The 15,641-nt window shown below is 36.9% G+C and overlaps 3 protein-coding genes across 4 annotated transcripts; 1 reads left to right on the forward strand and 2 right to left on the reverse strand.

Moving 5' to 3' along the window:
* Positions 1 to 5: 5 nt before the first annotated feature.
* tmem120b (transmembrane protein 120B) lies at positions 6 to 8,494 on the reverse strand. Its single transcript, XM_034123436.1, has 12 exons — positions 8,338 to 8,494; positions 7,109 to 7,227; positions 6,669 to 6,785; positions 6,526 to 6,585; positions 6,349 to 6,441; positions 6,171 to 6,260; positions 5,980 to 6,045; positions 5,772 to 5,833; positions 2,936 to 3,028; positions 2,617 to 2,681; positions 2,325 to 2,393; positions 6 to 1,797 (listed from the first exon to the last, which is right to left on the reverse strand). The coding sequence occupies exons 1-12, from the start codon at positions 8,398 to 8,400 to the stop codon at positions 1,681 to 1,683; spliced, it is 1,014 nt and encodes a 337-aa protein (XP_033979327.1). The 5' UTR covers positions 8,401 to 8,494; the 3' UTR covers positions 6 to 1,680.
* Positions 8,495 to 9,606: 1,112 nt separating this feature from the next.
* Positions 9,607 to 11,926, forward strand: morn3 (MORN repeat containing 3). The gene is made up of 6 exons (XM_034123169.1): positions 9,607 to 9,712; positions 10,435 to 10,604; positions 10,723 to 10,880; positions 10,968 to 11,127; positions 11,235 to 11,419; positions 11,557 to 11,926. Exons 2-6 carry the CDS (start codon positions 10,460 to 10,462, stop codon positions 11,662 to 11,664), a joined length of 756 nt encoding a protein of 251 aa, XP_033979060.1. The 5' UTR covers positions 9,607 to 9,712; positions 10,435 to 10,459; the 3' UTR covers positions 11,665 to 11,926.
* Positions 11,525 to 15,460, reverse strand: orai1b (ORAI calcium release-activated calcium modulator 1b). Of its 2 annotated transcripts, XM_034123171.1 has the most exons (3): positions 15,104 to 15,459; positions 13,485 to 13,728; positions 11,525 to 11,646 (listed from the first exon to the last, which is right to left on the reverse strand). In XM_034123171.1, the coding sequence occupies exons 1-3, from the start codon at positions 15,215 to 15,217 to the stop codon at positions 11,618 to 11,620; spliced, it is 387 nt and encodes a 128-aa protein (XP_033979062.1). In that variant the 5' UTR covers positions 15,218 to 15,459; the 3' UTR covers positions 11,525 to 11,617. The 2 variants fall into 2 exon arrangements, with proteins under 2 accessions (XP_033979062.1, XP_033979061.1); XM_034123170.1 differs by lacking the exon at positions 11,525 to 11,646 and having other exon boundaries at positions 12,397 to 13,728; positions 15,104 to 15,460.
* Positions 15,461 to 15,641: the final 181 nt, after the last annotated feature.

The raw sequence follows: 15,641 nt of genomic DNA on the forward strand, positions 1-15,641 counted from the left end.
AGAGCAACAATGTTTAATTCAGTGTTTAATTATTAATATACTTTATACAACAATGTACACAGATTGAGGATTTGTTACTGGTCACGTTACTCAAGCACCAGTTAGTCTTGAAATGAACGGTGAAAACATTGTTTAACATCAGCTACATCATAAAAATGAGGAAATCAAGTTGTTCTGTGCATCTTGGCAACGCTTACATCAAAAGCAACATGTTGGTCTCTGAATAAACATGCTTCATTTTCCCTCAATAAAAGTGATTTGTAAATATTTTGAATCTCTTCAGCATGATAGCGTTCAGGGAAATGCCATTAAAAAAACACTACCATCTTTAGATCTTCAAAATAAAATGACTTTTGTTACAGTGACAAGCTGGAGGGGAAATAAGGCATTATAGACCCAACATTGCTCAAAATAACATTATAGTTTTTTTTTTTTTTACACAAACATGAAACAAAACATTACAGTGAATGAGAGCAAACGTTTCAGGTTCTGCCATAAGTTAATTCATACAAATATTTTATTTAGTGATGTTGATTTGAATTAGAAAAACAATTTAGCACTTTTAAAATCATTATTTTGTTATCTTATTCTTACAGTACCGGCAATAATAGCAGCATTTGATCAAAATTCATGTCTTCAATTCACCCAAGACATGTCATTAGTTTTACCACAGTAATGAGACATCTCTGTGCATAGCTCTGTGTTCAAATGTTTATCAAGCTTGAAGGAAGCATTAGATTTATCAGGTTTTTACTAATGGTCCATGTATCAAAATGTAAGCATTATGTTAATGAGAACATAAATGGCCTTGGAAGAGTTCTCTAAAAAACATATTTTGATCCTTACTGGGAACAGCACACACTTTTTACGTCTGTTTTCATGTAGCAGCACATTTAGGTGTAACATCATACAAAAATACACAGTTATGGCTGAAGGGAGAAGTAACAGTGTTGTTTTCCCTTTTGTAAAACTTGAAAACCAAAATATAGCCGCCACTGACTTAGGAAAAAAAGACACAATGTTTTCTGTAATTGAAGGGCAGTAAGGTATCACTTTTGTTTTTTTAAGTTGTTGACCTACAAGTTTAGTAAGAAATACTGTTTAGCAGTGAAATAGCACAACAAGGAGTTCAAAACTACACAAACTAATTCAAGAAATGAAGTGCAGCGCGTGAACATGTCCGATTTTGTTCAAGCCAGAGACAGTTTGACCATTTCACAGAAGTATGAAAGACATGACGGACGTCAGTATGAAGTGCATGACAGACGTTTTGTCTTCAAAGGCAATCTATGCTCTGTAGATCGATGCTACCTGCCCTTTTTTAGTTGCATATGATTTGAACAAAAGGCTCTCCGAGAGATTCATGCGCTGACACAAACACCCAAATGAAAGCGGTCTTCCCGCTCAGTTTTTATGTACATGATAAAGAGTCCAACTGTCCGTATATCAGTGGAACTCACCACTCTGTGTTGTGAAGGACTTTGCAGCAACATCGACAACGATTAGAAAGCAGAAGCCTGTCGGTCAGACACTTTGGCTGGATGGTGCCGCCATCCCAGCCCGAGAGAAACAGTTTGCTCCAACCTCTGCCAGCATAACCGTGCCGTGGTTACTTTCAAGCCATTGTGCGCGTCGTTTCAAAACTACTGGCCGTTGGTAATAATCTATGAGGTTTCAGTCTTAGTCTTTTTTGTGATTTTTCTCCTGGTTTGTCTGAATTTTTTTGTTGACCACTTGCAATGTGGTGAAGAAATTTCCCAGGAACAAGACGAAGAATGTCAGTGACAGCATAATTACCTGGGGAAAAAAAGGAAAAGTCATGATTTTAACTGAAGCTATATCTGAATTTCTGAAAGGGCTCAGACATGTTTAGTATATGGGAATAACATTCTTTAGAACACTACACGTTATCACAGGTCATGTAAATAAATCAAGTTGAGCCTGTGAACAGACAAACCTTCCATGCACATCTTTTTATTTGACTTCAGAGGTCAACCCATATCAACCATTCTGATAATAGCTTTAAAAGGTTACATTTTTTGTCAGATACTGACACACACATTAGTTTACAAAGAATCCTGTCAAACATTTTCCTCTAATAAAGATAAAGATCACCCAAAACAAAAAATACATATTTTCCAATCTTACCCTTAATCTTATTTATTAATCAAGACCATTGTCGGAAATATTGGCCCTAGTACTGCCTTCTTTCAAATATAAATATAGACGTGTATATTTGGATTAACTGTCCCTTCAACAGCTGTTATTTCGGTCTGACATGCCTCTTGACATTTAAGCCCAGGACCTTCCAGTGTGACCCTCACCTGCCACTCCTTACAGTCCTCATGTCCTCCCAAGCGAAACAGGGTCAGTGAGTTGTAGAGCTGCCAAAACTGCACAGTGAGAGGAAGCATAATGGTTCATTATGTTGCAGCACGCTCTCATAGCACACATTTCTCCTCAGCTAATGCCGTCTCTTAACTGTTATGGAAAACCCTACCTCTGTATGTACACAGTTAATGCAGATCAAACAATAAATGCTGGTGTAAAATGCATTACAAAGTCTACCTCACTTTAAGCAATAAAGCTGTACAAAAACGTTATGTTTCGACTTACATGGCCACAAAAGAGGAATGGCAAAAGGAAAGTGAGGCCTCTCCACATCCAGGATTGAAATCCCTCTGAAGAGAAACAAAACTGTAAAACACACACAACACTACACCAATGTGTTGTTATCCAGTCATTAATTACAGATGGTTTTAGTTAGTAGCTAATTCTTTGAGCTACTCGGATTACCCCGACATCTGCTTGGCAACACACTGATTTGAACAAATGTCTCCGTCACCTTTACCCTATTTTTCCCCCACGGTGTTACAGTTGGCTCGAGAGTTCAAACGATTGAAATGACTGCCCCCAAAAATAGCGTTCATCTTACCCACTGTGAGGTCCAGCTGATTTCTCTCTCCCAACGCTCGCAACCTGTATAAGCAGCCCCTCTGGTAGTAATACTGGAGGTACTGAACAAAGCCTGCAGTACAAATTGAGAGTACAAAGAGATTACTTCATATCTTAGAACTGGAAAGAAAACTTTATTTTAGGACTGCATCCAACAATCATTTTCTTTAAAGATTGATCTGCCAATTTTTTGATAAAACACCAGATTGCAGGGAAAATGGTCTGTTCCAAGAATCAGATTATTTTATTACAGAATCGGGTTTATTCCTGGTATTTACACATACCAGGAATTTGCTTTGGTATATGTGGTGAATGCAAAGACACAGAAAGAAGAATACGTAACAAATTAAATTAAATTAAATAGTACTTTGATAACAGCTATTTCAAGGGGCTGGAAACAGCATTTTCTGCCATTTTTGCATGAAAAACAGTTAATCCACTATTAAGCTGTTGCAGCAAAAGTCCAAAAAATGGACAGCAACCTATAACATGAAGCTTAAAGTGAAATATGTTCCTCCTTATGTCCTCAAAACAAAATAAATAGCTGCATTTGTAGGTGGTTTCTTGTTTTTTTAAAGAGGAACATCTATTTGTTTATTCATTTGGTTTATCACCCAAACCCCCTCACATCATGATGTACATTTGATGTTGGCAATAACTGTAACCACCAGCGTGTGAGAAATAATTACTTCTCTAATCTGGGGAGAAGAAATGTTAACAGTACAACTGTTGAATTACAGATGCAACAATGCAGGCTATCAGTGTCCAAGGCCCACAGTATACAATAATTAATGCACAAAAATCCTGGTAATTAATTAAGAAAATCTTCATAAATCAAGACCCGTGTATCCACTAGAAAGGAGTCTTTTAGAGTCAGCTTTTAGTATGAGGAAGGTTGTGTACACTTCGTCTAAATACGTTTACACAGCATTTAGCCACAGATATATATCTAGAAATGTCATGATGAGTGAACACATTCCCAACAATATTTAACTGTATTGAAATCTTTCCAACAGCCATTATAAGGTAATTACAAAATACTGGCTTTAGAACTGTTGTCACACTACAGGCCTCTATGTCAATACGGTTAATCAGCTACATCTTCTCCAACAGTCAACTTGAACCTTTTATTTTAAATAATGCAAATTTGCGTTTATATATTGATCATTACAATGACCTAATGTCTTTGCTTTTTACTTGCTTCTTGATTACTGTCCCTATATAAATATGTTCCTATATAAAAAAGTGTTTGTAGTGGTAACAACACGATGTTACAGCTGATACTTGACCCAGACTTGGTCTACTATAATACCATGTTGTGACAGTTTGACAGCGTCAGATATAAACCATTACTTGTTACGAGTTATTAATTGTCTAATCTCCTCCTTTTTATAGAAGGAAAGAACAACATACTTAACATTAAGGTCACAGTCAAGGCAATTTGTCGTTTACTCTGTTAAAGTTGATTAGTAGAAAGTTGATCATTCGTCAAATCAAAAAGGCCAAATGTTATCATGTTATAGGTTCGTTAGTGTGAGGATGTGCCGCTTTCTTGGATCATTGTAAAATATTTTTCAGCCGAAATAAGACATTTGAAGACTACACACAATTTCCTGACATTTCATTGAACAACTGTTTTATTAATGAATCAATAAAATAATTGCCAGATTGATAAATTAAAAAAAAGTAATTATTGGTTGCAGCCCTACATTAGAGTTATATTTAGCTTTATAGAAATGCAATTCATACCAGAGTGCCAGATATGTTACAACAATTCTCCTTTATCTGTCAAATCTGGTGTCTGTCACGGATGATGTAACACAGACAGCACATGGCAGAGCGCCTCAAATATCCCCACATGTGGCTACACATGACCACAGTCAGCGAAAAACATGTGACATACATATTTAGCTACAAGATAGGGCTGCTCAATTCATCGTATTTTAAACGCAATTACGATTTTGGCTTGCAACGATTATGAAAACAACATAATCGAAATAAAACGATTTTTTTTTTTTTTAATTAATTTTTTTATTGGTTTTTCAGTTGAATTATACTTAAAGGTGGGGTAGGTAATTTTGGAGAAACCAGCTCGAGTGCGCTAGAATTTGAAAATACACAGCCGGAAAAAATCTGCCACTTCCTTATAGAGCCCCTCCTCCAACACACACGAACGCGCACATGACCAATGAGGGCACGAGATAAGTTTGTGCACAGATGGAAGGCTGACAGGCAGGTAGGCCATCCAGTTACTTTAGCCGGGCCGGCTAAAATGATTGGTCGTGCTTTTTACAGTACTACGGCTTCCACAGATGACATTTTTGAATGGATTTTTTGTCAAAGCACTTAAGATATTCATTGCTACCGGGATGTTAAGAGCATTCCATGGAATATAACAAAAAGTGTATCTCGAGCCGGTTTCTCAAACTTACCTACCCCACCTTTAAAGTTCAGGGTAATCAACTGTTAAAAACATACTGTTCACATTTTTCTTTCAATAAATGCATGTTTTCAAAGTAAATGGATAATCGTTTTTAATAATCGTGATATCAATTAGACCCAAATAATCGAGATTATGATTTTTGCCATAATCGAGCAGCCCTACTACAAGATACTCGCAACAAAAAGAGGGATTTCTGTTACCCCTTCAAACTACTTTTAATCTCAAAAAAGTGAATGCTGCTTTTTGAGGATGAACTCCCTCATGTTTGGGTAACAACAATATAAGGAAAATACATTATTCTGAAATGGTCCAGCCAAACAGACTTCCTAAAGAGAAGCTGGTTCAAAGTCAAGTAAACAAATGAAATTCTTACTCTGATAAATGCAGAAAGCGAGGAACTGGCTTCTGAACATCTGATACACTGGTCCCTCCGGCCTGGGGGAAAAAAACATACGGTTAAACAAAAACAAAAACAAAACTGGAGCCCTTTTTGTCTCAGAAGTCGCTCACCTGTGTGGGATTGTACAAAATAAAAGTACAAATATAACGGCTGAAAGAAAGAAACAAAGCCAAAAACTCACCATGTGAGCATCACACCCGACAGAAAGGTGGAGACATAATGGTGAAACACCCACCAACCGTAGATCCTGAAAAGCAGAAGAAGAGATTTACCCTTGTACAACCTAGCCATTTAAAAAATACTTTTTCCTATAATAATTAACTATTACAATTCCAACAGAATGCAGTGCCTCAGGGTTGACACACAACACACCTGGAGCCATTGCTCATGAGGATGCTTTCCCGTATGGTCAATGTGCAGTAGTACCACACCAGCAAAAAGTTGAAGATTTCATCAGTGACTCTAATCAAATAGAGAAAATAAATATAAGAAAACCACTTTTAACATTTTTATTATTTAAAGAAAACAATATGCAGAAACATTCTCTCACCGGTAGTTGAGGAAGAAGAGGCTTATTGCTCCAAACATCAGGATTATTGTCATATAAAGCTTGAACTTCTCATACTCGTCTTTATAGGCAAATCTATCAATTAAAAAGGAGGTAAAAAAGAAGGTGATAAATACACAAAAACCAAACCATATTTTTCACACTGAATACTGTACTTACTTTGCCTGGTTGCTGAGAAGCGTTACGTTCACACTGCCCAGGACCAGATTCAGGTACAGTCTGAAAAACACACACAAATGGAAAAACAATAAGTAATACAACATGTCTGTAATGTGAAGTGTTGCCATGCAAAAAGTACTGACCCGTTTTTCTTCGGCAAATACGCTTCCATATCAAAGAACACATTTTCTTTATCTTTTATTTGTGTTTTCATATCCGCTATTAGTTTCAGTTCTTGCTCGTCACATGTTTTGGAACACCTGTGGAGAAAAAAACAAAATGATCATTAATGGAAAAGGAAATAAGAGCAAGAAGAAATAGCTTTGATCTCGAAGGCACATATAGATCATAACTTTTTAATAGCATGTACATTTACTAAAAGAAAGTGTCCCCAACAAAAGCACTAAAATCAAAACTAAAAGACCACTTATTCAAAGAACGTATACAAAACGTGTATCTTCTAAAAGAGGCTGATGAATGTGATGAATCACAAACTGATAATAAACAAGTTCACTGATAAAGAGTGTAGTTCAGGAAACCAAGCTGTTAAAGAAGTTTTCTGTCTTGATCAGAGAACACTTACTTCGTCAAACTCCACCTTAGGTCTTTCAGGCATTTTTTCTGTTTACTGATGGCGCTGCTGCATGTTGTCTGAAGGCTGGTGAGCTCCTCAAGTTTTTGTCTGTACACTTTGTGAGTTTCCTAGTTATCAAACAAACACAACAAAATTGTGGAGAACATGTGTAAGGACAAAAGTGTAGAATGATTCTTCGTTATCGGGAGAAAAATGCAAATGTTTCAATCTGCAGCCACAAATGTATCAAAATACAAGCATTACTGATGGGAAAACTATGCATTGAATGATATATTCCAATGAAAATACTTGTTCAAATAATAACTTGGACCAACTAATGTTATATACAAAGCTTTGCCAATCATTAAAAAAAAAAACTCTTAATGGACAACAAGGCCAATCATAGGAATTGTGATTCTTTAGAAGGTCCACAGGGCAATCAACAGTGTGTAATTCACGAAGTCTCTTAAAACCCACAGACAGAATATGGTTAGGAACTAATACACAGATGTACAAATATGCAATCTGAGGAAAAGCAACTGTAGGCTGTTTCTTTGCACTAAAACATGTTGGCTGTATTTTGGAACATCCCCAAACAGTTGACAGTCACCTTCATTATCTTTCCCAACGGAGCAGCTGCAGATTTTACATTGTGATGGCATCACAGGTCTTATTTGTCTGGTACTAGCATAGGCAGAACCTAAAAGGAGAGCTGTATCTCTTCCTATTATTGACCACTTATGTTGTTGTTTCAAGTTAGCTAGCTAGCCAACGTGAGCTAGTGTGGTAATGGTAAAGGATGATGATGTATTCAATGACTTCTGCAAAATGGTGTTCTCAAACAAAGCCATAGCGTGAAGTTACCTTAACACATTTCTTAGTAAGTTCAATAGAATTAATTCAAGAATTATTCAATTGTTAGCTAAGTTACTGTAGCTGCTCATTAGCCGCCTAGCAGCAACACAAGTAACCTGCTGCTAACGTTAGCTGCAGAAACACACGGGTGTTACTCACAATTCAAAGATGTTAACACATCCTGACATTTGTCCATCCCTTAAATACAATTTTGCTTCCAACAGCAACGTTATTGGCTGAAAAAGCTGCGTTTACGGGTGAGCTGAGAATGAATGGCGAATAGGAAGGAGCCATCCAAACTAACGTAGTAGCTGTCAGTGCCATCCACGACATGCTATCCGACCAGCAGGCTACCATCAATGATTTACTGGTTTTAGTGTCACCTGTAGTTGTTGATATTCCTCGTCCATTTCCTCCCACTCTGTCTGAAACCTCGGCTTGGACATTGTGGCACAGCAGCTGATGTATGAAGGAGGATGGCTCCACTAGCTGGCTCTCACCCAGGGTCTGACTGTCTGCCCACTCAGGAGGAGCCTTTTTAAACGGGCTGCAGGGCGCATGCGCACCACTGTGGTTAAACCATAGGTTGAACACTGTCTATGGCAGAGCATTAAACTAATAAAATACACAGAGGTGGAAGAAATACTCAGATCAGAATACTCTGTTACAAGTACAATTTCTGCATTCAAAATGTTAGTTAAAAGTACAAAAGTATTGGCATCAAATTATATTTAAAGGACCAAAATTAAAAGTACTCATTATACTCATTTCTTATCATATAGGCCTATTATGTTTTTTTTAAAATTATAAATGTTGATGCATTAAAGTGTTAGTAAAGGTGCAACTTATTTTATGTACTTTGTATGCTGCAGGGTAGTTTCTGAATTTGACTCCAGGTGTAAATAAAGTCAGAGTTTAGTGTTGATTATATTCCATATCATTAATCCAAATCTGCAAAGTAACTAAAGGTACAAAATAAATGTAGTGGAGTAAAAGTACATCATTTACCTCTGAATTGAAGTGGAATAGAAGAAAACAAAATTGAAATTCTCAAGTAAGTACAAGTACCTCAACATTTTACTCAAGTACAGTACTTGAGTTTTGTACTTGTACCACTACATTTTGTTGACACATTTGTACTTTTTACTCTACTACATTTATTTTACAAATGTAGTTACCTTATAGATTTAGGTAATAGCCTACAAAATATAAATCGACACATACATTATCATATATTATTATAGGCTAAGCTACCAAGTAGTGTTTTCCAAATACATTTTTTTTTTACCAAGTGCAAGACTGCATTGATGGAGGCATTAATGTATCAATAATTTTAAAACAAAATATCTGGTTTTTAAATGTCCCATTCTGCATAACTTTTGGTAGGCCTACTTCAAGTATTTTGATGCCAATACTTTTTTTACTTGTACTTAAGTACACATTTGAATGCAGTACTTTTACTTGTGACTGAGTATTTATACACTTTAGTATTGTTACTTTTGATTTAGTAAATCATCTGAGTACTTCTCCCTCCACTGCTTATCTCTTATGTTTTAACATTCACACTCGGCATCAACTAGACTAGTACACAATTCTGTTGCTAGGATACAGTGAATGCTGTTGCAGTCCCCAGCTAGGAAAGTTTGTGCGGCTAGCCGGGTTAGCTAATATGTTTTTTCATTAATTCGGTAGTTACATGGCCTGAGTTTACAGGCGGATTGAGTTTAAGTAAATCATCCGCTTGGACACATCGCTAAGGTACAAGTATCATCCTAACGTGGTCGTTGTCAATTAAACTGTATAGAAGCTAACGTTAACTAACACCATTAACTAGCTAGTTATTATGTTAGCATAAAATGTGCTTGTGGCTAACCTGCTCATTTGAAAATATTTTGTTGAAGTATTCTAAATGCAGTGGTTGGACAAAAATGTAGGCACTTTACCGAGGATTAAGTAGTAACAACACAATGTATAAATACTATGTTACTGCTAAGAGTCCTGCATTCAAAAGAGTTTCAAAATCAAACTCAATAAAAATCAAAAAGACTCTTAATGCAGAATGGCCCATTTTTGATTCATGTATATTTTATGACTGGATTATTGGTAATGCATTAATGGGTTATTCACTGTTATTTTAATGAACATCAATAGAGAACAGAATATAAAGTACAGTACTTACTTTTTTCATGTTTTTGCATGATCTATTTTTATCAGCACTGCTGAAATCATGTATATCCCATAAAATATATAAAAATGCTTTAATTATATGTAGTAACATGTGAATATTGTGTTTTGTTTGTTGTTTTAAGTTTAAACAATTCTGTATTTTGGTAATTTTTTCTCAAATATTCACACATTTCTGTTTATAAATTGTATATTCAGCATGAAATAAAGAGCAATGTGTTGTTATTATAGTTTTAAAAGGTCACTCCTAGGTTTACTGCTTCATGGTTGTAACATGTTATCTGACTATGTTACAGGGTTTTCATCAAGCTACGCCCAGCCATGCCATATCTTCAAACATCTAAAAAAAGTAGAGCATTGTCCACATTACTGGATATTAAGTCACAGAAATGTGGACTGCGGCACACAATATTCTCTGTCATCGGAAATGAATACACTGGAGAGTGGCAAGACAACAAAAAGCACGGTGAGATTCCTCTGATGTGAGCTTCTACTTAACTACATGGACATTTATGAACCACTGTTTATGGAGCATGACACACTTTGACCACACTAGATAACTTATTTGCTTATTTGTTTGAAAGGGAAGGGAACTCAGGTCTGGAAAAAGTCTGGTGCCATTTATCATGGAGAGTGGAAATTTGGAAAACCTGATGGATATGGTACCTACAGTGTACTGATCCCAGAAACAAAGGAGTTGGCAAAGAAGTACTGTGGTGAATGGAAACATGGAAAGAAGCATGTATGTATTCTATACAGTGTTCATGCACAATCTATCAGATGTATTCACGCTCTGAGATATGTTATGCATTCTTTTCTATCTTTTCAGGGGTATGGGATGTACCTCTACAATAACTCAGCAGTTTATGAAGGGGAGTGGGGTGAGAACCATCGGAGTGGATGGGGAAGGATGTACTACGAGAGCAGAGATATCTATGAGGGAGAGTGGATGAAGGATAAGAACCATGGACAGGGCATCATCCGATGTGGTAAGAGCACTGGGTTCACACATACATTGTTAAAATCTTAAATAGATTACATTATAGTTGGTCAAGATGGTGGATTTTTAAATGGTACTTTCGGACTTGTTTCCAAGCAAATGGAAACTGGTATGAAGGCACCTGGGGAGAAGGCAAGAAGAACGGCAATGGAAAGTTTTACTACTCTGACAAAGGCCAGCTCTATGAAGGCATTTGGTTGGATGGAGTAGCAAAATGTGGGACCCTGTCTGATTTTGGGAGGAATGAAGCACCAACACCATCTAAGTGTCAAATTCCACAGGTAAAACATATTCATTGTGATTTGCAGCGATTGCAGGCACTCGCTCCCCACTTATGTCACAAGATTAAACAATCATGGACAACAAATCAAGTTTTCTTTTAACGTTTTATTTTGTATGAACATGTTCTTTCTTTAAGGTACGTCTGGTGGATATGCAGTTGGTTTTAAAGGAATCCGAGGAAGCCTACCTTGAGACGATCAACAGCAAGTTTCCACTCCACAACACACTAACAGAAAACGAGTAAAACAGAAAATAAATGGCATGAAGGCATTTTCAGCTTGTTTTTATTTACACCTTCTGTCCGTTCTTATCTGTGGAGCCAAGCAAAACTTCTGTTGATATTTCAAAAACATAAGGGAAATAATTTAAGTCTTATACCAGGACTATTGGACTGACCAAATATTTAGCATTACTGTGTTTTTCATACACTGAACTCTGACAATGATGGCACCTATCAACATCAAACTACATTAATTTGTACTTCTGAACTATCTCTTCCAATACAGACTGCTAACTCAGATTGATCCCTTCTTCTAAATTGTTGAGATGAAAACCTAAGCTAAATTTTATTTGGATAAGTACCAGAATGATTGAAAAGCACTTCATGGGTACTTAACGAGTCAATGACGAAAGCAACATGCTAATTCAGAATTTAAGAGACAAGTGGAGTGCTCAGACTTTACAAAATGACGCACAGAGAAACACGTGTCCCTAATAATAACAATTACTCCATCAGGACTACTAATTTTCTTTCCTTTCTCTAAAAATATAAATTGTGAAAAGCCAAGAGGATAATTATGACAAATCATCATGAGACAGGGCTGGCTTGGTTAGTTATCCAGCATAGGTGATGGTTAACATGTTACAGTATATCACATTAAGTACATTTTAATATGAAAGGCATTCTAAATCTGATGTGTTTAACTTGCGTAAGTGTTTGAAAGTAAGCGGCAAAGATAACATTCAAAATACAATGTTTTCAAATAGTACATTCAATTTATTTTAGAAATTCTGATTGCCACTTGTCAAAATAGTGTCTGTTTTGACGTCACGTCAGCAAATATATTATACTAATAATACTGTAGTTTTAGGAGCTGTTGAGTCAGTCAACACTAACAGCAAGCATTACATAAAAAGTTGATGGACATTACAATAAATGTACACAGTTAATAAAGAGTAAAGAGTTACCTTGTAGTTTAAAAAAACACAACCAAAAGTGTATTAAATATGAACAGGTTAATACATTCAGCAAGCAGCAGACAGGATTTCAAGTTATGGTTGAAATGTCTCCAGTGTTAAGTCTCCAATTAAGACTTTCAATTTTCACAATACAATGTCTTTCATCACATGGTCCAAACAATCATAAGTATAACGGAAACAATTTAGAGACGGCTTCCGCTTTACAAGTGAGAGGAATAGAAAGAGAACAGGAAACAACTTTTTTTATATAGGATTGAAAATAAATGTTGATTGTCTGTTCAAACGAAAATGTGTCTTGTATCACATGGTCCAAACAATCAACAGAATAACATAAAACAATTGAAATAACTTCCCGTGCGTCACGGCAGATTTGTGAGTTCACAGTTGATCCAACGTGTTTCCTAAAAGTATTTTTAAGTAAGTTAATTTACAATAAAGAGGTAAGATATCTTTATTCCCGAAAGAAAAAAAGAAGTCAATAATGTGGCTTCTGTCTTAGTGATATCCCATGCAGACTAGAGTTCCATGGACACATATCCACCATACTTCACTATGGGAAATGTGAGCTTGGGGACTGCAGGATGGAACACTCCCCTCTGTTGTCCAGCTCGTTTTGTAGCCTGGTGAGATTAGAAAGCTCTTCCAGCTCCTGAAACTGTCTGTCCGTCTTATGGCTTACCAAGGAGCGGTAGAAATGCACCGCAAAGACTATGAAGATTAAACCAAAGGGGACCATGATAGATGTGGAGGTAATAGCAGCAGCCACACCAGCTGAAACTGTACTATTGCTGGACTTGTTGGGCTTAACAGGTAAAAATTTGACCCAGCAAAGTAAAACAACCTCGGCTAGGAAGAGTAATGTACCTATTACTGTCGAGAAAGCCCACGCCAGTTCAATGTGTCGGTGCATTCGCACGTGTGGCGACTCGTGCACAGAGTTGAGGTTGTGGACATTGCTGACAGCCTCTATATTGGGCAGAATGCAGGTGCTGACCATCAGAGCGAACAGGTGAACAGCTACAAGCACAGTGGTGCAGGCACTGAAGGCAATGAGGAGAGCAGGGGGGTAAGGGTAGCTGTTGTCCAGCTGCACTTCTACCATGGCCACCTGGAAAGAAGGAATAGAAGAGGAAACAGCTTTATTATACGAGATAAGTTAAAAACACAGGACTCCAAGTTATTGCTCAGATGCCTCCTGTGTAAGAGCAAATAAAGCATTTAAAATTCCCAGTCACAAACAATCAACAGTATAATATACATTCATGAACACGATAAAGAGGTATCGATCTAGATCCCTCCGCTTCGCGTCGGGCTCCTGATCTGCCTGTCGGTGTTCTTTTACCCATAATGACCGCGTCGCTGCACATTATCCCTTACTTATTTTATAGAGCATCGAGTGCATTACAGCAGATTTGTGAGTGAGAAGGAATAGTAAGAGAACAGGAAAACAACTTCATCACATGAGATAGTATAGAAACTCTATTGTCCATTCACACAACATGTGTCTTCTATCACATGGTCATAACAATCATCAGAATACCATCTTTACCAACTATTTAAAGAACATCTGAATGGTCACCCTCTAGCTATTCAAAATTGTACATATGTAGCTATAAAGTAAAAAAGCATAAGCAATACAACATATATTTAAAGAATCATAGTAAAAGTACTCAGCATACATAATGGTCCATTTCAGATAACACAATAAAAAGGTGGAGCTTAACAGTTGTATCTTAATCTTCATTTGTTGTTTTGTACTAAAAATCTAAATCTGCAAAGTAACTAGTACATTAATGTATCTTATGAATGTAGTGGAGTAAAAGTGTAAAATTTCCCACTGAAATAACATGGATTAGAAGTAAAAAGTAGCATAAAGATGGAAATTCTCATGTTTAGTACCTCAAAATTGTAACTTAGTAAAGTGCTTGAGTAAATGTTTTTACTTTACACCACTGCATTCATAAATTATAGATTATTTTGAGCAAAAGGAGTTCAGACTTTTGCTGTGATTTAACTACAGAAGAGTAAGAGTATGTTTTTAAGACATACAGTATGTTACCGTGGCAAAACCAGAAAGCAGTCAGCCTCACTTTAATGATGCAGCAGGTAAAGGTGGGGCTTATTTCTCACTATATATACTGCTGTAAAGCTTGTCTATTCACCAAGGGTTTGAGTGTTATCTTCATCCATAATTGATTTATGCATTATATTTTGGAATAATCATAATATGCATACTAGTAACTTCATGTTTCAAATACATTAAGTGCAGAAAAACAAAACAAAATCCCCCTGAAATGTAGTGGAGAAGAAACTAGTAGCATTCAGATGTAAATACTCAACACAAGTACAAGTAGCTTACCTCAAATTGTATTACAGTACTTGAGCAAATGTAGTTACTTTCCACGACAAACACATGTGCTCAGCATAAGGATACATGCCTGCTAAATCTACAAGTAGGAAGATGTTTGGGAGACATATGTTACCATAGCAAATCCAGAAAGCAGAGCTGATGTCCGGCTGGAAGCCTTCAGCTTGGCTCGGCTGAGGTACAGCTTCCTCCAGGACAGCGCAAGCAGTGAATGCTCGTCCAGACTCATGTCGCTCCTCTTGTAAGCAAAGGAAGAGCTGCAGCGCTGGCGTAGTTACCTCGCTCGTTACCTAACCTTGTTACGACAAAAACAAGCGTTCAACATGCCAACAGCGTACACTTACTAAACCTTCAACCTCGCCAGCTGACGGAACTGCGGAAGCTATTTTTTCACCAGCAGTCCTCCCTCCGTGCTCAGCGTGCTGTGCCGCCTGCACCTTACATTACCCAGAAGCCTGCGCGTTTGAGGCGAACTTCCGGTTGCATTCCCTCTGCTAAGCTATCAAAAATCAGCCCTTAGTTAATTCTCGAATAATTACCACGTTCAATGTGTAGTTATTGTCAGATATTATGTTTTTGTCAATTTAAAATAACTCCTTCTGCAGCCCACGTGACACACACCATGCATATTAATTATTACAGAATGACTGAAA

This window comes from Trematomus bernacchii, unplaced genomic scaffold, assembly GCF_902827165.1.
Source record: "Trematomus bernacchii unplaced genomic scaffold, fTreBer1.1, whole genome shotgun sequence".
Lineage (NCBI taxonomy): Eukaryota > Metazoa > Chordata > Actinopteri > Perciformes > Nototheniidae > Trematomus > Trematomus bernacchii.